General features: G+C 47.9%; 1 protein-coding gene across 4 annotated transcripts in view; it reads left to right on the top strand.

Moving 5' to 3' along the window:
- STAT5B (signal transducer and activator of transcription 5B) overlaps window positions 1–21595 on the top strand; it is a 66325-nt gene extending 44730 nt beyond the window's left edge. For all 4 annotated transcript variants that reach the window (XM_070389854.1, XM_070389853.1, XM_070389855.1 and 1 more), the window contains 15 exons: window positions 833–1007; window positions 4415–4545; window positions 4777–4928; window positions 5374–5529; window positions 5934–6113; window positions 6469–6556; window positions 6637–6759; window positions 7402–7494; window positions 11782–11988; window positions 13129–13223; window positions 13324–13454; window positions 14281–14451; window positions 18045–18096; window positions 18380–18487; window positions 18999–21595. In XM_070389854.1, coding sequence (XP_070245955.1) covers window positions 833–1007; window positions 4415–4545; window positions 4777–4928; window positions 5374–5529; window positions 5934–6113; window positions 6469–6556; window positions 6637–6759; window positions 7402–7494; window positions 11782–11988; window positions 13129–13223; window positions 13324–13454; window positions 14281–14451; window positions 18045–18096; window positions 18380–18487; window positions 18999–19125 — 1989 coding nt within the window. In that variant the 3' untranslated portion in view covers window positions 19126–21595. The remainder of the gene's footprint in view (window positions 1–832; window positions 1008–4414; window positions 4546–4776; window positions 4929–5373; window positions 5530–5933; window positions 6114–6468; window positions 6557–6636; window positions 6760–7401; window positions 7495–11781; window positions 11989–13128; window positions 13224–13323; window positions 13455–14280; window positions 14452–18044; window positions 18097–18379; window positions 18488–18998) is intronic.
- Window positions 21596–22468: the final 873 nt, after the last annotated feature.

Raw genomic sequence — 22468 nt, 5'->3', positions numbered from 1 at the left:
GTGGTTCTGTTGGTAAAGAATCTTCCCACAGTGCGAGAAACCTAGGTTGGATCCCTGGGTCAGGAAGATCCCCTGGGGAAGGGAATGGCTACCTACTCCAGAGTTCTTGTCTGGAGAATTCCATGGACCAAGGAGCCTGGCGGGCTACAGTCCATGTGGTCACAAAGAGCTGGACACAGCTGAGCGACTCACACACACACATGCTTATATTCAGATGAGATTGCTTAAGAACAGCCCCTTCTAGGCCCGCCTCAACCTGGTGTTGAAGGAATAGATCCACCCAGGCCAGGTCGATGACTCAGTCCACACAGCGCTTGTTGATGCCTTGCCCGTGACTTCACTTGGGGTCTCCAGAACGCCGCCCCTGAGCAGTTCACACTCTTGGCGCAGTCACGAGGTCTTGAGGGAAGACACAGATGACATGTGTTCACACAGCCGTGTCCCCCGCTGTGCCCCCAGCACCTGGCACAGTTGGCGTCCAGTGAATGACTCTGAAATGAGGGGTCATCATTATTAGTAGGAAAACTCCTGAGACACATTGAGTTCTGGTCTCCAAAGAGAACTCAGATGTCTCCTGCATATAGGTCAGAGCCTTTCTGCAACACTTTATGAAGATGCTATAGTCCACCAGGTCTCCGGTTGCTCTTCTTCTTCTCACTCTGCCCAACTCTCACAAATAACATTTTCAGTTCTCTGACTCAAAATTTAGCTTTTGGCGTCTCGGCCCAGTTGTAGTGCGAGCATCGCCCTTTGGGACTAAGGCCTGAGGCTTCCTCCCATCCTCTCTGCCCGGCTCACTGCCACCCGCACTGTCTCTCTGCTCTGTCTCCAGGGTACTTCTCCGGCTGGAAGTCTCGCCGATGCCATGTCCCAGAAACACCTTCAAATCAACCAGACATTTGAGGAGCTGCGACTGGTCACACAAGACACAGAGAATGAGCTGAAGAAGCTGCAGCAGACTCAAGAGTACTTTATCATCCAGTATCAGGAGAGCCTGAGGATCCAGGGTGAGCCTGGTGTGGGAGGGTGGTGCGTGTCCGGAGGACCAGAGTGAGGACTGGCAAGAAGCTGGTTGGTTTAGAACAGGACCAGTTCTCCATTTAGAGGTGTTTTCCTCTCTCTGGGGTAGCAGAGAATCCTTTGCGTTGAAGGCAGCGCTGGAGGTTGAGGCCTTGGAAGGGACAAATAGAGGCACTGGTCCTGGGAGAGAAGGTGGGGTCTCACTCTGGCCCCCCACACCCAAGGAGCTGCTGGTCTGTGAGGAAAGGCATTTCCTCTTGTGGGAAGGGGCATACAGACTAAGGAAACAGTATCAGATGGCACTTTGTACGTGGCAGGCATTTTCAAAGTGGTGCTTTATTGAAATGGTAAACTTTCTGAACAGGGAGAGTATTAGGGACAGAGAGCTGTGTTCTACAACCTTTTAGTATCGTTTTGTTCGGTTATTCAGACAGGCCGTCCTGGGGCAGAGCAACTAGTGCATCTCAGTTAGCCCTGTAGACAGAGGAGCCCCTACCTGGGGTAAATCCTGCTGGTGCCTTGGTCAGAATCAGTCTGGAAGGTGTGGAGCCCCACCAGCACCCCCTATTGACCCTTCAGAGTTTGGCAGTGTGACTTTAATACAGGGGTGCTTGGGAGATGCCAAGGGTTTGGTTCCAGACCACTACAATAAAGTATTGCAGTAAAGCAATTCACATGAATTTTTTGGTTTCCCAGCACATATATGTTATGTTTATACTACACTGTAGTCCAGTAAGTGTGCAATAGTATTGTCTAAAAAAAATTGTACGTGCCTCAATTTTAAAAATGCTAATGAGCCCAACCTTCAGTGAATTGTAGTAGTAACATCAAAGATCACTGGTCACAGATCACCGTAGCAAATATATTAATAATGAAAAACTCTGAAATAGTGCAAGGATTACCAAAATGTGACACAGAGACAAGAAATGAGCCAATGCTGTTGGAATAAACAGCATCAGTAGACTTGCTTGCCACAAGGTTGCTACAAGCATTCAATTTATATTAAAAAAAAGAACACAGTATCTGTGAAGTACAATATATTGCACCAGGATAAAATGAAGTGGCCCTGTAGTTTCCTCTCCCTGGTTACGTGCCCTGCTCAAAACCTCAGAGACGCTTTGGCTCAGCCAGCCAGCCATGAAACCACATGTCCTTCTCTACTACCATGCCTGTGGGCTCCATTTTAGAACTGTATTAATACCACTTATTCTTTCTGTTTTCTGCGGAAGAATATAAATTTGTTGAGAAGGGACAGTCTTTTATCTCTCTACCCTAAGATTTGTTGTCGTTGTTGTTTGTTGTTGTAGTACAGTCACTAAGTTTTGTCCAACCCTTTGGGACTTCATGGACTGCAGCACGCCAGGCTTCGCTGTCCATCACCGTCTCCCAGAGCTTGCTCAAACTCATGTCCATCGAGTTGGTGATGCCATCCAACCATCTCATCCTCTCTCGTCCTCTTCTCCTCCTGCCCTCAATCTTTCCCAGCATCAGGGTCTTTTCCAATGAGTTGGCTTTTCGCATCAGATGGCCAGAGTGTTGGAGCTTCAGCTTCAGCATCAGTCCTTGCAATGAATATTCAGGGTTGATTTCCTTTAGGATTGACTGGTTGGATCTCCTTGTAGTTCAAGGAACTCTGAGGCCAGCACAGCCCAAGTCAGAGCTGGTGTTGAGTGAATGATGGAGGATAACTCTGGCATGTCTTCTTCCCATCTGCATTCATACCAGGCTGACCCCCTCCTAAATTAGGAAACAGGAGATTCAGGCTCTTATTTCTACCCAAGGCCATTGACTGGCTGACAGAATGGATGATCCTATTCTTGGGTTTTCTGTTTGCTACTTGTGAGGTTGGGTTTGTCCCCATCATGCAATGTCAGTTCAGTCTCATTTATCAGGTGCACCCATCAGAAACACAGATGACTGATCTGTTTGTGTGAGGGCAGTCTCAGCCCCCTCCAGTGGAGCAGACAATTGCCTCACGTCTCCTGGCGTCCTTCCCAGAAGCTTCTGCAATTTGCCAGGAGAGACTTAAGTGGGTCACTTGCATAAGGAAGCCAGGTCCCAGTGTTGGGATTATCACTGTCTCCCTGTGGGTGACAGGATTCCGAGTGGCTGTCCAGATCGTTCTGCTCCATTCCTTGCCTGCTCAGTCCCCTGCAGTCAGAATGGAGCCATATTTCTAAGTTCTCTTGAATAGAGTTGCTTTAGTCTGTCCCAGCCCTGTGTGTCCATAGGACCGGGTCTTGGCCATGTGACATGGCCCTCAGAGGCCTGCAAGGAGCTTGACCAAGACTTGCTGACTGACGCTCACGTCTTCTAGACTCAGCCCCAGTGAGGTCCCTGGGATGTTCAGAAAGGCCATTGGCGAGGGTAGGATGCCAGCACTGGGGACAGTGGTTACCTGTGGAGGGAGGGATGGGGTTACCAGCAGGGGAGGGGTACGGGTGCTTCACCATGGAAGTGCCTGATTTCTTAAGCGGCTTCTTGATACACAGGTGTTTCTTGTATCATCCTCTCTACTTCCTGTGTCTTAAGTATTTCATCACAGGTTGTTTGCAGAGGGAGTCAGTGAGGCCTGGTTACATATTCCTGCCATTGATGAGCGGCCTGAGAGCTGGTGTGGAGAGAAATTGCCTCTCTCTCCTGAGAGAATCTCACTGCTTTTGTGTCCCCAGTGGCCCCGACTCTCTCTGTGTTTCATTTCCGGTTGGTTAGCTGAGCTCACAGTGACCAACCTGGTTAAGCATGTTAGGGACCTTCACCGCCTGAAGAAAACCCCCTTCCCTGAGGAGAGGCTGCCAAGCCTGGTAGTCAGGACAAAGCCCACGGACCAGAGGCTTCTCACGAGGCTGTGCCCGTGAGGTTGGGGCTGAGAGCTGCTCCATCTGCCTTTCATCCCCTCATGTAACCCATTAACCATAACTGACTTCCCTCTGGGGCCAATGGTGCCGGGCAGCTTCCTGAGCATTTTCTGTCTCATCACTTAGCAGCCAGCCGCTGAAGTAGATGCCTCATGATGCTCCCCTTTTACAGATGGGAAAACTGAGGCATAGGAGAGTGGGGTGACTTGCCCAAGTTCACCACCTGGTGAATGGCGGGGTTCACTTCAGACCAGACATGGTGGCTCCAAGCCAGACCATGCATTGGGTGAGGCAGGCTAAGTAGGGGGTTGGCCAGGGCAGGCTCCTCCTCAGCTGTCCCCCAGGCTTCCATCTCCCCACTCCCGAGGGGAGCTCAGAGTCGGGGCACAGAGTCTTCTCATCTACGGGCCCTGTTGCTGTGGAACCTGACTGGCCGCTGGTCAGACATGTCCCCTCGAGGGTCTTGCCTCCAGAACAGATGGGCTCCCGGCTGGACCGGGGAGGTCATGATCGTGGTGTCCTGTCCCTTCCTCCAGCTCAGTTTGCCCAGCTGGCCCAGCTGAACCCCCAGGAGCGACTGAGCCGGGAGACAGCCCTCCAGCAGAAGCAGGTGTCCCTGGAGGCCTGGCTGCAGCGCGAGGCCCAGACGCTGCAGCAGTACCGCGTGGTGAGTGGGCTCAGCGTCCCTCCCCTCCCGCAGGGGCAGTGACACCCTGAGCTGTCCTGGGGACCCTGAGGGAGGCAGAGAGCCAGGAGGAGAGCGGGACCCAGCAGAGCAGGAGGCCTGGGCCTTCTTCCCCATGGGGCCTGAGGGGGAGAGTCGGTCTGGGAGGAGGAGGCCCTGCAGGGCTGTTCTGAGAGCCCAGAAGGGCCGGCTGAGCCACCGCCTGACCCTCAGGAGCTGGCCGAGAAGCACCAGAAGACCCTGCAGCTGCTGCGGAAGCAGCAGACCATCATCCTGGATGACGAGCTGATCCAGTGGAAGCGGCGGCAGCAGCTGGCGGGGAACGGAGGGCCCCCCGAGGGCAGCCTGGATGTGCTACAGTCCTGGTACCAGGGGTGGGGGGCGGGGAGGGGCAGGCAGCAGAGTGGTGCTGCCAGCTGCTGTTTGCGCCCACGTCTACATGAGCAGCTGGCTCCCTCTGTCTGGGCACGGGTCTTATCCCACCAGTGGTGTGTTTGATGCTGACGCTGGTGTCCCTTTCTGTGCCCCCTCCCCTGGGAGGATGCTGGGGTGGGGCCAGGTGGCAAAGTGGCGCTCAGGCTGGTTGGACCCCAGTCAGTGTCGCTCCTCCTGGGTGTTTCTCTGGTTTTTTTGGAAGGCAGGGCATCTCTGCTGTGCCCAGTGCACAGGCGAGGTGGCTCGGGCGCCAGGCCTTCCTGGGGGTGGAGCTGGGTGTGGGCCTTGTCCCCGCCTGGGCGCCTGCCAGCTTCTGGCCTAGAGGACGGGGGTGAAGCCCGTGTCCTTTCCTTGGGCCCTGGGGCTCGGATTCAGGTGTGAGAAGTTGGCGGAGATCATCTGGCAGAACCGGCAGCAGATCCGCAGAGCCGAGCACCTCTGCCAGCAGCTGCCCATCCCCGGCCCCGTGGAGGAGATGCTGGCTGAGGTCAACGCCACCATCACTGACATCATCTCAGCCCTGGTGACCAGGTGACTCCTGGCCACGCCCCGCTCCCATCTGGTTGCCCTGGGTGGGGGCAGCAGGGTCTTTGCAGATGGGGAGCTCTGGCTTAAATCCTTCAGTTTCTGCCTCACACCCTCCTCCCATCCCTCTCCATCCCCCGTTGCTATGGCCTCTTGCTGTTGACCTCGCCCAGTATTTCTCGTGGATACTACACGGGCGTTTGTCTCCTGCAACTCCTTTCAGCTGCTGAGTTCCTTTCACTGCCTCCCTTCCCGCCAGCTCCCCTGACTCACAGTGGCCCCAGGGAGGGTGGACTGTCCGCAAACCCTCCCTTCACCTGCTCAGCCTGGTGCAAGGCAGCCTCCCCACGTGGAAGGTGGGGCCAGAGTTCTGTCCCCTGAAGTGTCTCCTGTCCCTTGTGTCTCCGCAGCACCTTCATCATCGAGAAGCAGCCCCCTCAGGTCCTGAAGACCCAGACCAAGTTCGCGGCCACCGTGCGCCTGCTGGTGGGCGGGAAGCTGAATGTGCACATGAACCCCCCCCAGGTGAAGGCCACCATCATCAGCGAGCAGCAGGCCAAGTCACTGCTCAAGAACGAGAACACCCGCAAGTATGCTGCCCTGGAAACAGAGGGAAAGGGATGCCACCTCCTGGCAAGTCTAGGCCTGGCCCTTCCTATGTAGGAGTGCCACTAGCTCTCTGGCCTCTCCTAGCTCTCAGAGAAGGAATAAGGGTGTTCTTGTGTAAAGAAACTCTGATATAGTAGGCATATGTCTAAGGAAACTTCTTATGTGTTTTGTGTATGTTGACTTCTTATATCATTTATGCTGCGGAACCCTTATTTCCTCTTAAATGACTCAAGTTTTTGAGTCTCCTTTATTTCCTCCCACCCCCAATATATTTGCTACCTCGTGTGTGCTGAGGCCCTGTCTGGGCGTAGAGTTGAGTCTGTCTCTCGCTTGCAGTGATTACAGCGGGGAGATCCTGAACAACTGCTGTGTAATGGAGTACCACCAGGCCACAGGCACCCTGAGCGCCCACTTCCGGAACATGGTGAGGATGGGGGAAGAGGAAGAGTGGGCTTTCCCTCTAGTCACTTGAGGGCTTCATCCTCTCGTCTTTCTCTTTGGCAGTCCCTGAAACGAATTAAGAGATCTGACCGGCGTGGAGCAGAGTCGGTGACAGAAGAAAAATTTACTATCCTGTTTGAATCACAGTTCAGTGTTGGCGGAAATGAGCTGGTGTTTCAAGTCAAGGTGTGTGTGTGTGTGTGTGTGTGTGTGTGTGTGTGTACTTTATATCCCAAAAGAATTTTGACCTCAGAGTATCTTTTAATTTTTATTTTGGAAGTTCATTCACGTTGCATTAGTGTCAGGGGCACCTGCTTGTGATTACTGATGAATAGAAAGTGAGGAGACCTCATCCTTAGGGCTCTGTCTCTTAGATTCTTTTAAGACAGGAGCAAATAATAATGAAATGGAATAGCTAGAATTACGGGTAGAGGTGAACCCAGGGAAACATCACTCAGGACGGATTTGAGCACACTTAGTGTTAAATTTTAGACATCACTTTCTTGCTATTTTTTTCCAGGAAGTCTCCATCTTCTTTCTCTTTTCTATCTGTTCTCTAACTTTGAGAAACTTACTCCATACTTCAGAAATATCTAAGAAATATCTAAATCTCAAAATGTCATGCAGAAATATCTCTGCTAAAATACCTTAAATTTCTAAGACTGCGTAAATGTGACATCTTGTTCCTGGAGCCGTTTCTATTCTGTGTTTGAGGGTGACATTTACTGAAACTTGGAGAGAGGATGCACGTGTTGTGATGGGAACAAAAGGAGAGAAGGGCAGAGCATGTGGCCGGGGACTCTCAGCCCTCCCCTGTGTCTCTTTCAGACCCTGTCTCTCCCAGTGGTGGTGATTGTTCACGGCAGCCAGGATAACAATGCGACGGCCACCGTTCTCTGGGACAACGCTTTTGCAGAGCCTGTGAGTGCGTTCCTTGGGCCTGAAGGTCTCAAGACCTTGACACTGGTGTCCTGAGTCCCTGTCAGTCTCTTTATCTGCACCAAAAGGCTTAGAAAAAAATGCTGTGTTCCTTAGGAAGCAGAATGGAGAGCATGTGGAAAGTAGAATGAGCAGGCGCTGGAAGAATGGCCAGGGTTTCAACTCAGGCCCCACCATTTCCTCACTCTGACCACAGGAAATTTCACTTGACCTCTCTGAGTCTTCCCATGAGTGTCTTCCCACGAGTGTCTGCAACACAGGGAGAGTAATACTCCAGAGTGGTGTTTGGAAGATTCATCCACAAAGTGCTTGTCACAGAGTCAGTACTCTGTGAACGTTATTTTGAATCCTGGGTAAAACCATGCCTGGAGTTTGGGACTCCCCAGTTTCTTCCAGTGGTTGTATACTTTATCAGGAAGTCACTTTCAGTTAGAAGTTGCTTCCTGTCATCATCCCTCCAGTGACTGAGGGTGACATTTCATGTCTTTTCCAAATTTTGGCTCTATGACTCATCCCAAGTCTCAGGAAGAATGAGATGCTGTGTGTAAAGGAGTGAGTGTGATTCTGCGGATGTATCACCTCAGTACTGTCTGGGTACCACTTGTGTGCAGCTGGCTTGATCATTTTCAAAACATGTCAGTAGACAGAGTTCTGTGTGGTGCATATTTCCAGTATAAATTAGTCCAAAGAACCTGATGAAAGGTTATACTTGTTATTTGGGACATAAAAGTATCTCCTTCTCTAATGTGGCTCTAACGCGAAGAGTCTGACTTGGCATTTTCAACAGGGTTCTTTAGAGAACAATATTTTTGCTGCAGGGATGAGATTTTTAGCAGAAATTCTGCCATGCTTGTGCTATAAACCCTGTGTTTGAAGCTCTTTTTAAAAATATCTACCTAAGGAGCTTGAAGAGAGGATTTGATTGATTTGATTTGATCAAATCAATTTGATCAAATCCTCTATTGGATTTGATTGATCCAAGAGAGGATTTGGGAGAAACAGTCAATTAAAACAAGAAGATAACTATTCACCAACTGACTAGACTTCTTAATAAAGAAGTATATGTACAGAAATGTATATATATAAACATTTATACATATATGAGAGAATTTGAGTAAGTGAGAATCAAAAGACAAGGAAAATTTGAAAAATTTTTTAAATATCTTGGGGACTTCCCTGGTAGTCCAGCAGCTAAGACTCCATGCTCCCACTGTAGGGGGCCTGGGTTTGATCCCTGGTCAGAGAACTAGATCCCACATGCTGCAACTAAGACCCGGCACAAACAAATAAAAGTTAAAAAAAGAAGTCTGCCTCCATTTGTCCGGAAAATCCTCCTGGATAGGATTGCCACGCCTGCTCTCCTCTCCCTCCCTGCCTGACCCAAATCTCACTCCTTGTGTAACTCTGGCATCTCCTGCCATATGTCATTCCTGAAGGATGTTATCTAAATAAAAAAGCATTTTTAACATTTTCAGTTATGTTAATAACTAGTGTACATCTTACTGTATTTAAAAAAAAATTTTATTGAAGTATAGTTGATTTACAATGTTGTGTTAGTTTCTGATGTAAAGCAAAGTGTTCAGTCAGTCACTCATTTGTGTCTGAATCTTTGCAACCCCATTGGCTGCAGCATGCCAGGCTTCCATGTCCATCACCAACTCCTGGAAATTGCTCAAACTCATGTCTGTGGAGTCGGTGATGCCATCCAACCATTTCATCCTCTGTCATCCCCTTCTCCTACTGCCTTCCATCTTTCCCAGCATCAGGGTCTTTTCCGATGAGTCAGTTCTTCGCATCAGGTGGCCAAAGGATTGGGGTTTCAGCTTCCAGTGAATATTCAGGACTGATTTCCTTTAGGATTGACTGGTTGGATCTCCTTGCAGTCCAAGGAACTCTCAAGAGTCTTCTCCATCACCACAATTCAAAAGCATCAGTTCTTTGGTGCTCAGCTTTCTTTATGGTCCAACTCGCACATCCGTACATGACTACTGTAAAAAACCATAGCTTTGACTGGACAGACCTTTGTTGGCAAAGTAATGTCTCTACTTTTTAATATGCTGTCTAGGTTTGTCATAGCTTTTCTTCCAAGGAGCAAATGCCTTTTAATTTCATGGCTGCAGTCACCATCTGCAGTGATTTTGGAGCCCAAGAAAATAAAGTCTGTCACTGTTTCCATTATTTCCCCCATCTGTTTGCCATGAAGTGATGGGACTGGATGCCACGTTCTTAAGTTTTTTGAATGTTGAGTTTTAAGCCAACATTTTCCACTCTCCTCTTTCACTTTCATCAAGAGGCTCTTTAGCTCCTCTTCACTTTCTGCCACAAGGATGGTATCATCTGAGTATCTAAGGTTATTGATATTTCTCCCAGCAATCTTGATTCCAGCTTGTGCTTCATCCAGCCCAGCATTTCACTTGATATACTCTGCATATAAGTTAAATAAGCAGGGTGACAGTATACAGCCTTGACATAGACATACTCTTTTCCCAATTTGGAACCAGTCTGTTGTTTCACGTCCGGTTCTAACTGTTGCTTCTTGACCTGATACAGATTTCTCAGGAGGCAGTTAAGGTGGTCTGGTATTCCCACTCTTGAAGCAAAGTGTTTATATATATATATACACACACACACACACACATATTCTTTTCTGTGATGGTTTATTGCAGGATGTTGAATACAGTTCCCTGTGCATAGTAGCACCTTGTTGTTTATCTGTTTTATATATAGCAGCTTGTGTCTGCTAATCCCAAACTCCTAATTTATCCCTCTCCAACTCCCTCTCCCCTTTCTAAAGTTGTTTTCTTGGTGAGTCTGTTTCTGTTTCATAAACAAGTTTGTGTCATATTTTAGATCCCACGTATAAGTAATATCATATGGTATTTGTCGTTCTCTTTCTGACTTCACTTGGTATGGCGAGCTCTAGGTCCATTCATATTGCTACAGATGGCATTACTGTTAATGGCTGAGTGGTATTCCGTTGTATGTGTCCACCACATCGTTATCTCTTCACCTTTCAGCGGACATTTAGGTTGTGTCCATGTCTTGGCTATTGTAAATAGTGCTTCTCTGAACATAGGGGCGCATGTATCTTTTTGAATTAGAGTTTTCTCTGGATATACACCCAGGAGTGGGATTGCTGGATCTTACGGCAACTCTTTTTAGTTTTTCTTAAGGAAGCTCCATACTGTTTTCCATAGTGCCTGCACCAATTTATATTTTCACCAGCACTGTAGGAGGGTTCTGCACATCCTCTCCATTATGCTGTTTTAGAACAAGTACATCCCTGTGGGAATTATTCTACAGATGTATTTGCCTGTATGTGAAATGAATGAATACACTGCAGCATTGCTTGTGACAATAGCCAAAGACTGAAGAACAGTACATAGATGTCCACCAGTGCAGATCCGGTTAAATATATTATTGTTCCTCCACACTGTAGAATATTTAGCAGCCACAAAAGAAAATGAAAAATTTCTTTATGTGCTCATGTGAGGTCTTCTAGATAAAGTATTAAGTGAAAAAAAAGAGTTGCAGAATATGTGGGCTTTATATTTTAAAGAAATTATACATATTTGCTGACAGGCACAGAATATCTTTGTTAGTATACACAATAAACTAGATTACATGCTTTGGGGAGAGCACTAGATTGCTGGCAGACGCAGATAGGAAAGTGACTTCACTGTATACCCTTCTGTGCTTCTAAAATTTTATATCATGTGAAGGAATTGCCTTTTCCAACAAAATTTATAATAAAGTCAAATGAAGTACTGTGCCTGATGGGATGAAAGCAGTTTTTAATAAATTTATATTCTAATATGTTTCTCAGTAAAATCGTCAGCTCATAGTTTCTACTCTTCCATACAAGTTATTTCACTTTGAGCTAGCGTTCTTGGCAGAAGGAGTCAAGAGCAAGGATATACCTAGAGAACCAGTCTTGTAGACTTCGACTCCCTTTGAATTTCCAGTATCAGAGCCAGACCTTGGTCATGTTTTTTTCATGACTGTTGAAACACGAGACCTCCAGCAGCTCACTTACAGAAGCCCACAGAAAGCACAAGGTTACCTTCCAAGGTGCGTGTGAAGAAGATAAGATGGAACCTTCTGAATTTCACCAAACTGCACACCCCAAGGAAGTTTGAGTTGACGCTCGGGCTCAGCCAGACAAGTGTTTGTAACTCCATCCAGTCCCTGGTGTTTTTCTCTTGCGCATCAAGGGTATAAATCATGCGACTGTTTGCTCCTAAGGTTTCTGGCTTCTCTCCCTCTCAGGGCAGGGTGCCGTTTGCAGTGCCCGACAAAGTCCTGTGGCCGCAGCTGTGCGAGGCGCTCAACATGAAATTCAAGGCCGAGGTGCAGAGCAACCGGGGCCTGACCAAGGAGAACCTGGTGTTCCTGGCGCAGAAGCTGTTCAACAGCAGCAGCAGCCACCTCGAGGACTACAACGGCATGTCTGTGTCCTGGTCCCAGTTCAACCGGGTGAGGGACGCACCACCTGTAGCGGTTAGATCAGCCCCTGCAAACCCAATCCCTCAGGAGCTGCCCTGCACCAGGCCCTCACTCCTTGCATCTCTCATGTGATGTGCCCGTGATATTAGGAAGCTTCTGAACAGATGGACAGCCTCATACATTTTATGTACAGAATTACGTGCTTGAATATTTAAGCAAAGTGGGTGCACTAGCATGCAGCTGGTGTGTTTTCTCCTTTGTAAAGGAGACAGAAAAGCACACAGTAATGTAACTCATGAGAAGTAAAGCTTCTGTGATGATCAGAGCTCCATGGCTGTCCCCTTGACCCTCTGATGTTCCTTGATACGTAATACAAAGTCAGGCTCCCATGGAACCCTCAGCCCAAGAAAGAGGATGCTGATGAAGGAAATTTAAGTTGATTTTAAATGGAACTTTAATTTCTTTGCTTACACCCCCACTCCACTTATTTTAAGTGCCCTAATTCAGAGATTCCATAGTCTCTGAGTCTGTCTTAAGAGTTATGTGCCACCAGCTGGCTAAGTGGTTTGCTGGTGCTCAGAGGAGCTTTGCTAGGAGAAGCAGGAGGCCCCCACGGTCCGTCTTTGCCGTTGCAGTACGGCTCCTGCCTTCCAACAGAATCAGGTCACTGCATTTGGCTGATAATTGTTGGTAACACCCAGATGATGGAGTGTTCTCTGCAGCCTCGTGGTGTGATCTGATGCAGTTCACATTTACGCATCACCGGCGCATCTTGTTAAGGGGCGGGCTTGGACATAGCAGGCCTGAGATGAGGCCTGACATTCTGCATTTCTCAGAAGCTCCTGGGCGATGCTGCTGCTGTTCATCACAGGCCACAAATCACAACCAACAAAGGACTAGTCAGTCCAGATCAGGGGAAAGTGTGTGTGGCCAGGCCCACTGAGTGTTGGTAATTGCTTTGTGGTGTTTTCCCCTTCTTCCGTCTTTTCCTCTCTGCACTGTATTTTGGTTGTAGGACCCTTTGGTCAAACTCAGGCAGGCGTGTATATTTGTATGATCCTGCCAGTGTGGATGTTTTCCATTTAATTTGTCCAGTTAAAGTGTATCCAGGTAATCAGACCCTGAGCATGGCTTTTGCCTTCTTGGGTTCACTGTTGTCTCTCCAACCAGGAGAATTTACCCGGACGGAATTACACTTTCTGGCAGTGGTTTGATGGTGTTATGGAAGTGTTAAAGAAACATCTCAAGCCTCATTGGAATGACGGGTGAGAATCGTCATTTGTTAAGTTGGCAGTAGAGTGGTAACTTCCTTCTTGCATTGAAACATCACACTCTGCTTCTGCCCCTTTGGCCTTTATGATTCAGGGCTATCTTGGGTTTCGTGAACAAGCAACAGGCCCACGACCTGCTTATCAACAAGCCAGACGGGACCTTCCTGCTGAGGTTCAGTGACTCTGAAATCGGTGGCATCACCATTGCTTGGAAGTTTGATTCTCGTGAGTGTCTCTCCCTCTTTAGGACATGTTGTCTCTGGTTAGGTGCTTACGTTGCAAAATTATTATACTGTAACCACCAGTTCATTGAGTACTTGTTATTATTCCTTGGGGCCAGTACTAATTATGGGAAGCACAAATGTATAACCATGACACAGCTGCAGCTGGTGTAAAATATTATTACAAGCACTAATTTTGAGAAATACAAATGGACAGGCCACAGGCCACTTTGTAATACAGTATCCTCCCCAAAGTCTCAGCTGCTTCACCTTTGAACTTTTTGCCTTCTTATTATTCAACCTTGGGCTTATTTCAGTAAAGAATTACTCTGTTGTTTGGAGTCATTAGAGTGGAAATAATATGCTGTTTTCATTGTTCCTTTATCCTAAGCTAAAGGGTTACGGGTGTTGACCGTTTCCATCTAGAAATATTAGTTCTTTCCTCTGATCCTCACAGTCAAACAAGAGTAGCGTGATTGTTTTTGGTAACTTATCTGGCTATGGACACACTTCCTATCTCTCTTACATGCTTTTGTATGGGGAATCAGGGACTGGAGTCAGCAACAAGTTTCTTGTAGGAAGGGAGAGAATACTGTTTGAACTGGAAACTGCCTGAGATCATTAGATCTCAAGGGAAGTAGGGTATGTGGTACCCGCTTAGCTACCCATGACTTTTAAAACCGCTTAATCCACAACCCACGGTTATTTTTAAATGGAGATTTTTATTAGGACAATTTTTATGGAGAGCTTCATTTGTAGTCTCTTTGGGTTTTAAGATTTCCTGTTCAGAAGTCATATTTAGACCACGATTATTCTGTCTGTTGATCTAGAGGAAAGAATGTTTTGGAATCTGATGCCTTTTACCACCAGAGATTTCTCCATCCGGTCCCTGGCCGACCGCTTGGGAGACCTGAGTTACCTTATCTACGTGTTTCCTGACCGGCCCAAAGACGAAGTGTACTCCAAGTATTACACCCCAGTTCCATGCGAGCCTGCCACTGGTAACAATGTTCGCATTCTGATTTGCTTTTGTTGTGATTCGGGGCTTTGTTTTAGGTGTGTGTGTGTCTGTGTCTGTCTGTCTGTATGAAAATCTATACAGTTAATACTCAGTTGTTGCTGTTTGAGCTTTATGCAGGGCAGATATAAGTCCCAGGCTGTTTTCTTTAGTCAAAGAAAAAACATATCCACTACCAGCCCCAGATACCAAACTGAAGGGAACAAGTATCTGTTTGAATCCTGGTTTTAATTCTTTTGAGTATTTTCCCAGAAGGGAAAGGACTGGTTTATATGATAATTCATATGTTTAATTTTTTGAGGAACCACCGTAGTGTTTTTCTAGCAGCTACACCGTGTTACAATGTACAAGTTTAGATCAAACAAAATTAGGTACAATTTTGTATTTTAAAACATAGATGGTTTTATTGCTTTCTGAGCATAAAAGTATTATGTATTTATTGTAAAATTTTCCAGAAAAGTATAGAAAAGAAAATAGATATCACACAATAGTCTTACCTCGTCCATGTAAACAATTTAGTAGATGTTCTTCAGTCCACATAGCTAGGTTTTCTGCATTCAGTCACCAGAGGCTTATTGAGTACTTCCTGTGTGGGGATTACAATCTAATAGCAGAAGGAAGACAGTAAACAAGTAAATAAGTGTATGTATTTAGTGATGGCCGTTATGAAAACAAATAAGGTGAAGGGACAGGGAGTCCAAGGGAGGTGGCACTTCACTCGCGCGGTCAGAGGAGGCTTCCCTGAGGAGGCGGCATCAGAGTAGACCTGGATGAAGTGAGGAGCTCACACACAGATCTCGAGGGAGAACACTCTAGCCCAAGAGAACAAGAGCAGAGACTCTGAGACGGGAGTGAAGTTGGCGTGTTTAGAAAATCTCACGAGGACCCGGGAGGCTGGAAGTGGATGAACAGGGGAGAAATGGCAGGAGGCGAGGCCAGAGCAGCAGGAAGGACCAGGTTGTGGCGGGTTTGGGTCATACCGTACATCATCATTTATGACCTGATTACTCTTTCACTGAAAAATACATCCCAGGCAGAGTTACAGGACAGTAAATATAAACTAACAGCATCGTTTAACAATACCTAAACTTCATTGTGCGGTGATTCTGTGTTGTTTATTTAAGATACTTTGAAGTAGGTCACAGTTTTTTTGTGATGATTAATATTGCGGTAACCAGGTACCTGCATCTCTTTCAACTTGTTTCCTTAGGACAGATTTCTAAAGTCGAATTTGAGACACGTGGGGTAGGTGCTTTTCAAACATTTTGACACATCTTTCCAGAATTGCCCTCCAGAAAGTGGAGTCTGTTTCCACTCCCACAGACACCTGTCTGAGTGTCTGTTTCTCCATCCTCCTCCTGCCAGGCATAGAGTCTCTTCATCAGCTTCCTGTTTGCCAGCCTGACATGAGATCTTACATGTCAGGGCATACGCATGAGATCTTAGTTCTTATTTTTAATTTCTTTGATTCTTCATAAGCTCAAAACATCTTTTCATGTAATGGCAATGATAACAGTGATAAGAAATGAAGTAATAATAGCAGCTAACATTTGTTGAACACTTAATTGCGTACCAGACACTTTTCTGAGCACATTTCAAATTGTTTCTCTTTTAATCTTCAAAACAGGCCTGTGCAGTAGCTACTGTTCCCATCCCCAGGTTTCATTTGAGGAGCTGAGGCCCAGAGGAGTGAAGTAACTGGTCAGAGGTCTCACAGCTAGGAGGAGGTCAAGCCAGGGTTTGAGCTCAGTCTAGCCTGTGCTTCTTATCCTCCACATTATTGGCCATTTGTATTTTTCCTGTACGTTCCTATTCCTTGTTCATTTTTCTTTTGGAGTTCCTTTTTCCTTAATAATGTGCAAGGACGTTTATATAGTAAATAAAGCCTTTATCGTATACAGCAGAGATTTTTTTCTTCGTGTCATGGTTCTTTTAACATTTAGGTTTTGTTTTGCTGAAGTGCAAAGATGTGTATTTTCTACATAGCCCAATCTGTTGACCTTTTTCCTTTAGAGATTCTGCCTTCTGTATCATGCCTTCCCACCTGGTTATATTTCTAGGTGGGGAAGTAAGCCAAAATATTTTTAGACTTATGTGGTATTTTGGATTAAACCTGCCACTGCTTCTTTTTATGAGCCCAGCTAATCTAGGTTTTCAAATGTTATTTTTATAGCATTTTTTTGTTTCTTATCTTTTCTGCCGTTCTATAAAATTCTCTGTAGACAGTAAAGCACAAAAAGCATGAGATATTATGAAAAGGCAGCCACTGACATTTGAAGCCCCAGAAGAAGCAGGTCAGGATAACAAGCGATGTGTGACCCATGGCGCGGTTCAGTCTCTTAGACTGAGTCATCCTTCTGACCTCAGCGGAATCTTCCCTGTCTAATAGAGTTAAGACATACTTGTTGCCTTCCTCACACACCCAAGAGACGAGACTTCACCGACTTCAGACTATCACAGTCCTGCTACCGACCTTAGCTGGATTTCCATAACCAGCCTTTTGAGAAGGTAACTCTGCCTTACCCCCTCGGTTGATCTGTAGCCTAGCACATCCCAGCGAGGATGCTGTGAAGAGTGAGGCACTGCAGTAGCAGTGCTTTTTTCCTGACCAGCCATGCAGCAGAAACGGCACCCACTGGGGGGCACGGCCATCACATGACTCCCACGTACAGAAACCCACACAAAGACGACACAGACACCTGACAGAGTGGCTTTCCATTTCCTGAGAGAGTAGAGGCTCAGGGCTAGAGTAACTCCCAGGACCCTTGATAAGATTAGTTCCCTTCTGATGCTTAGATTTTTCCGCATGACCCCTGGCAAGTGCTGGTCCACCTTCCGTGCGAGCACCTCCAGTGATAAGGAAGTTAGGGCCTCCCGGGCTGTTTTCTCTAGACTTCCAGCGGTGACAGCGTTCTTCCTTGTGTGATTGAGAAGTTATCCAGCTGTGACCTCCCCATGTTGGTCCTTGTTTTGTTGCCAGTCCCTCTGTATCTGCAGCTTGAAACTTTGGAAGATGTGTTTTCTTTTTACAGTGAGTGTGCAGTTAATGGTTGATTTAGATTTGTATTGAAGTTTACCTTTTTTATGGTTTGAAGAATGTATTAACACATCCAAGCCAACTTGGAAGCTGTCTTAACTTCCAGTGTCAGTACTGAGGGCTTCTCCTCTCCTGGCTCTTCCTAATGAATTAAAATGTGTGCTTGTGGGACTTCCCTGGTGCTCCGGTGGCTAAGAGTCTGCATTCCCGATGCAGGGGGCCCAGATTTGAGCCCTGATCAAAGAATTAGATCCCACATGCCACAACTAAGCCAAAATTAATTAATTATTTTAAAAGACTCCATGCTCCCAGTGCAAGGGTTATAGTTTCCATCCTGGGTTGGGAAACTGAGACCCCGCATGCCACACTGTAAGACCAAAAGAAATGAGAGAAAAATGAAAGGCACGCTTGTACCAAATCCTAAGATAAAATGAGGTGATTGTGTCTTATCCTAAGAAAAGACGGGATTCTTAAGGGAGACTGCATCTTCATTTCATTTGAGAACTTTGGCTCTCATCACCATCTTCCCTCCTCGGCAGCTAAAGCAGTGGACGGGTACGTGAAGCCACAGATCAAGCAGGTGGTCCCTGAGTAAGTGTCCGGGCCCAGCGCTGGTCTCCTACTGCCTCTTTTCTCCTCCCCGCGGCTCCACCTGGCTCTCCTCACCCCCTACCGCCTCCCCTCACACACACATACCTGGCCCAGCCCTGGGGAGGGAACTGGGCCTTGGTCATGAGGGGACCTGGTACCCAGGGCTCTGCTCCCACAGCCAAAGCCCCGGGCTCGGTGGGCCCTTTGTCCTTCCATACCCGAGAAAGACACAAAAGTGCTCCCTCCCCACTACCCCTTGCTAAGGCTCCGCTTCCTCCCACAGGTTTGTGAGCGCCTCTGCAGACTCTGCCGGAGGCAGTGCCACCTACATGGACCAGGCTCCCTCCCCAGCTGTGTGCCCCCAGCCTCACTATAACATGTACCCACAGAAGTAGGTTGTGTTCTTCTGGGGCTCCATGGGGAGGAACTGGGCACCTGGCCTCAGGCTGGGTGCCCAGAGGACTGATGGGCAAGGACACCAGGGCTAGTCTGGGTTTGAGACTACCCAGGCCAGGCAGGCTCAGGCACGTGCCCAGGTGGGAGGGAGAGATTTGACCAACAGGCATTGGTAGTATCGAACAGGGTTGAGCCGTGTCACCTGCTCCACTCTTCTAAAGTGGAGATTTTTCTGGCTCTGTGTAAAGACCAGATGGGTTTTAAGTATATGCGGGCAACCAGTGTTGAGGCTAGGTAGGCTGGTATTTTAGTCTGTCATTGTGTCCAACCAACTGGCAGACGACTCTGCCCCAGGGTTCAGGTCGCCTTACTAGTTGCCCGCCAGGCCTGGGCCAAGGGTACAGGCAGTCTGAGCCGCTCACCTGGTGGGGTGCAGGGTGGTCTCTGCTGCTCCTTGTTGGCCTCTGACCTCTCCCTTCCTCAACCTCTCCTCTTTTCCTCCCAAGCCCCGACCCCGTCCTTGACAACGATGGTGACTTCGATCTGGACGACACGATTGACGTGGCGCGGCGTGTGGAGGAGCTCCTAGGCCGACCCATGGACAGTCAGTGGATCCCCCACGCACAGTCGTGACGCCCCACCCCACCCCCCCTGCCCCGTCGCCATCTCTAGCTTCTTCATCCTTGCCAGAGGAGTTACTTTTGTGGATGTTTTAATTCCATGAATCGCTTCTCTTTGGAAACAATACTCATAATGTGAAGTGTTAATACTAGTTGTGACTTTAGTGTTTCTGTGCATGGTGGCACCAGTGAAGGATGTGTGAGTGTGTGTGTGTGAGTGTGAGATTGCACGTTGTGCTGCTTCTCCCCCTTGCTGTCCAGAGTTTAGCTGCAGAACTGGGGCCACAAACAGGCTCTGGTTGTTTTAACCTTGTGCAGAATGGCAGTTAGTTCCATGAACCCTGGAACTGGGCCATGTGTCTTGAGGTCCAGTGGCTCTGACACGTGGCTCTTCAAGTGAGGGAAGGACAGATGGAGGTGGAAACACCTCCCGTCTGGTGAATCTGTGTCACCGTGTTTGCCAAGCCATTGATCTATAACTGTGATGGTCTCTGCTTTTCTTCTGAAACGTAGAAACTGCCTTGTGATGAAGGAAGTCAATCCTCCGTCCTTCCCTCTCCCCCAACCCGCATTTTCCTGGGTCGGGATGGGAAAAGGAGGGACATACAGTAGTGGTTGGGGCAAGGGAAGTCGTGGCTTTGGCGGTGGGTAGTGGCTTTCTGAATAACTGGTAGCCCATCTTCTGTTCTCTGCCTCCCACGCTCACTCCCACGCCCCGTGGAATTGCCACTTAGTTCCTGTGTGTGTACACATGTGCAGACACGTTTGATGAAGTAGAGGAAAGACACGAGGGTCGCGTAACCAGCGCTCACAGTGTTCATGTCCTTTATGTCGTGGCCGGATTGAACGGCCCGGCCCTGGCTCACAGGCTCTGAGAATGTTGCATTGTTCCCTGGGAACGACCATCAGTCTGCCCGCCCTCCTCTGCGCTGGTGGAGGCGCAAGCAAGGTTTTCTAAAGGCATATTGATAACGGCTTTTTGCAAATGTTGAATTGTGTTTTTGTTTCTAAATTGGGACTTCTCGGTTTCCCCTTCTCACCCTAATTTGACGTTAGAATTCTTTCTTCCTGCATCAGGTCCTGTGCCTTTGACTCGCCGCAGGCCACATCTATTCCCTTCACTGTCCACACGGTGTCTTGGGGAGTGGGCGGCTAGAGTGTGGGCCTAACCCAGGACCTGTGTGTTGCCCACCTGTGCAGGGTGCTGGGTGTCAGCATTGGGGTAATTTGGGGAAACGCAGTCAGCAGGTTTTCTGGGAAGTTTGGTAAGCTGCAAAAACAAAGCAAAACAAAAAATCCTCAGCATAATTTCGTCCAAAATTTCTTCCATAGCTTTACACCAGAAGGAAGGAATGGGCTGTGGCAGGCAGGTGGGCAAAGGGGGAGGCAGGTATAGCTTTGGGGTTTAAGCCTTAAGGTCACTCCAGCTCCCCTCGAAAAGAAGGGCCTGACCACACCCAGGAGGGAATGGCCCTAAAAACATTATTTTTATACATGTGGGGAAATGAACATATTTTTTTTTACAACATTAACTTCTGAACTTATCAGTGTTTTAATGTTAAAGGAAAATATTTCTCTGTAGTAAATATTTATTGGAAGATGACTCTTTTAAAAGCTGCTCTTTGCCCTAGCTCAGTTTCGTACAGTGATTTATCAATATTTTTCTATGCCGGGCGGTAGACTGTCTCTGCCTCTGATGACCAGGCTGACCCCTCCACGGATACCAGCACTGACGTACCAGCCCCTTATGTCCTCAAGATTTGATTAAAATCCCCCCTCCCCCCCACCCCCTTCCCGAGACTGGGAGTGTTGGGGAAAGGTGGAAAGGAAGCCTAGTTGCCCCTGTCACCCGTGCACCTTGAGGGCCAACCCTAGTGGTCCTGGCAACCCCGGGGGCAGGGAGTGACACACTCAGATGAGTGGTTGGCCCGGCCCCTGGCATGCCAAGGGCAGAGCGCTCACTGCATAGTTAGCACTGGGCTGGGGAGAACAGGTGCCCAGGAGAGTGGCTGCCTGGAGCCTGGGGGTTCCTGCGCATGTCCCATGGCTGAGCTGTCCTCAGTTTTCCTGAGACCACGTCTCCTGATAGGAGAGATTGTGACTGAAAGGCACGCTCACTGTCTGCATATAGCTTCTCTCTCCTCTCTGTTCTGCAAACCACAAGGAGAGGCGACGGCAAGTCTCGACTGCCTCAGCCCCTCGCTTGCTCCCAGACACACACACACAAATCATCAAAACGTTTCAATGTACGGTGTGTTCAGGGCTTTGCAGTGGGTGAGGGGGGAGACTAAAAGTGAATATAACTTAAAATAGCATACTTTTTTATAATTTTTCTTTATAAAACTTTGTGAGATTATTTCAGATACATATTTTAGTCTTGATTGGCAGTAGTATATAACTGCCCAAAAAAAGTATTGTGTACAATTTGGAATAGTCATAAAATTGTGTATTTTATGTTACAAATAAAAATTTCCCTCAGTGGACAGTATGGAGTGCTCTTTTTATTTCATTCCACCAGGTGCTGAGATAGGGTGGTTTTGACGGGGAAATACTTGAAATCATCAGTGTGACTCTGAAAAAAGGAACTAGTTGGGCGTTGGCTGCCCCAGAGCGTGTGTGTGTCACCAGCGTTGATGGCTAGTGGGGGCGTTTCTTACCTTTCTGTTCACATGAGGTTTTGAAAATTAGAATGATAGTCTTTATCTCCTATTCCTGTTAGAAAGCTCATCCTTAAAAATCAGCGTGTTCAGGGGACTTCCCTGGTGACCCTGGGCTAAGACTCTGAGCTCCCAATGCAGGGGGCCGTGAGTTCAGTACCTGGTCAGGGAACTAGACCCCATGTGCTGCAACTAAGAGTTCACATCCCACAACTGAAGATCCTCAGGCCGAGGTGAGATCGAAGATCCCGTGTGCTGCGGCTAAGACCCGGCACAGCCAAATAAATTTAAGTGTCACTGGGGGCTTTGCTGGTGGTTCAGTAGTTAACAGTCCACCTTGCGATGCAGGGGACACTGGTTTGATCCCTGGTTCAGGAAGATCCCACATGCTGCAGAGCAAATAAGCTTGTACACTGCAGCTACTGAGCCCACACGCTGCAGCTACTGAAGCCCAGGCTCCCAGAGCCCGTACCCCGCAAGAGAGGCTGCAGCAGTGAGCAGCCTGCGCAGTGCAACGAAGAGTAGCCCCCGCTCGCCACAACCAGCGAAAGCCAGCGTGCAGCAACAAAGACCCACCACAGCCAGAACATAAATGAATCTTCAAAAAAAAGTATCACCGATAAGGTTTAAAAAAAAAAAGAATGATGGAAGTGGTAGGGAAAATCTGAAAGGCTACAGCTAACAAAGCCCAGGGAAGGG

The sequence above is a fragment of the Bos mutus genome, chromosome 19 (assembly GCF_027580195.1).
Source record: "Bos mutus isolate GX-2022 chromosome 19, NWIPB_WYAK_1.1, whole genome shotgun sequence".
Classification (NCBI taxonomy): Eukaryota; Metazoa; Chordata; class Mammalia; order Artiodactyla; family Bovidae; genus Bos; species Bos mutus.
The sequence above is the reverse complement of the archived record's forward strand: the minus strand, read 5'-3'. Positions and strand labels throughout refer to the sequence as shown.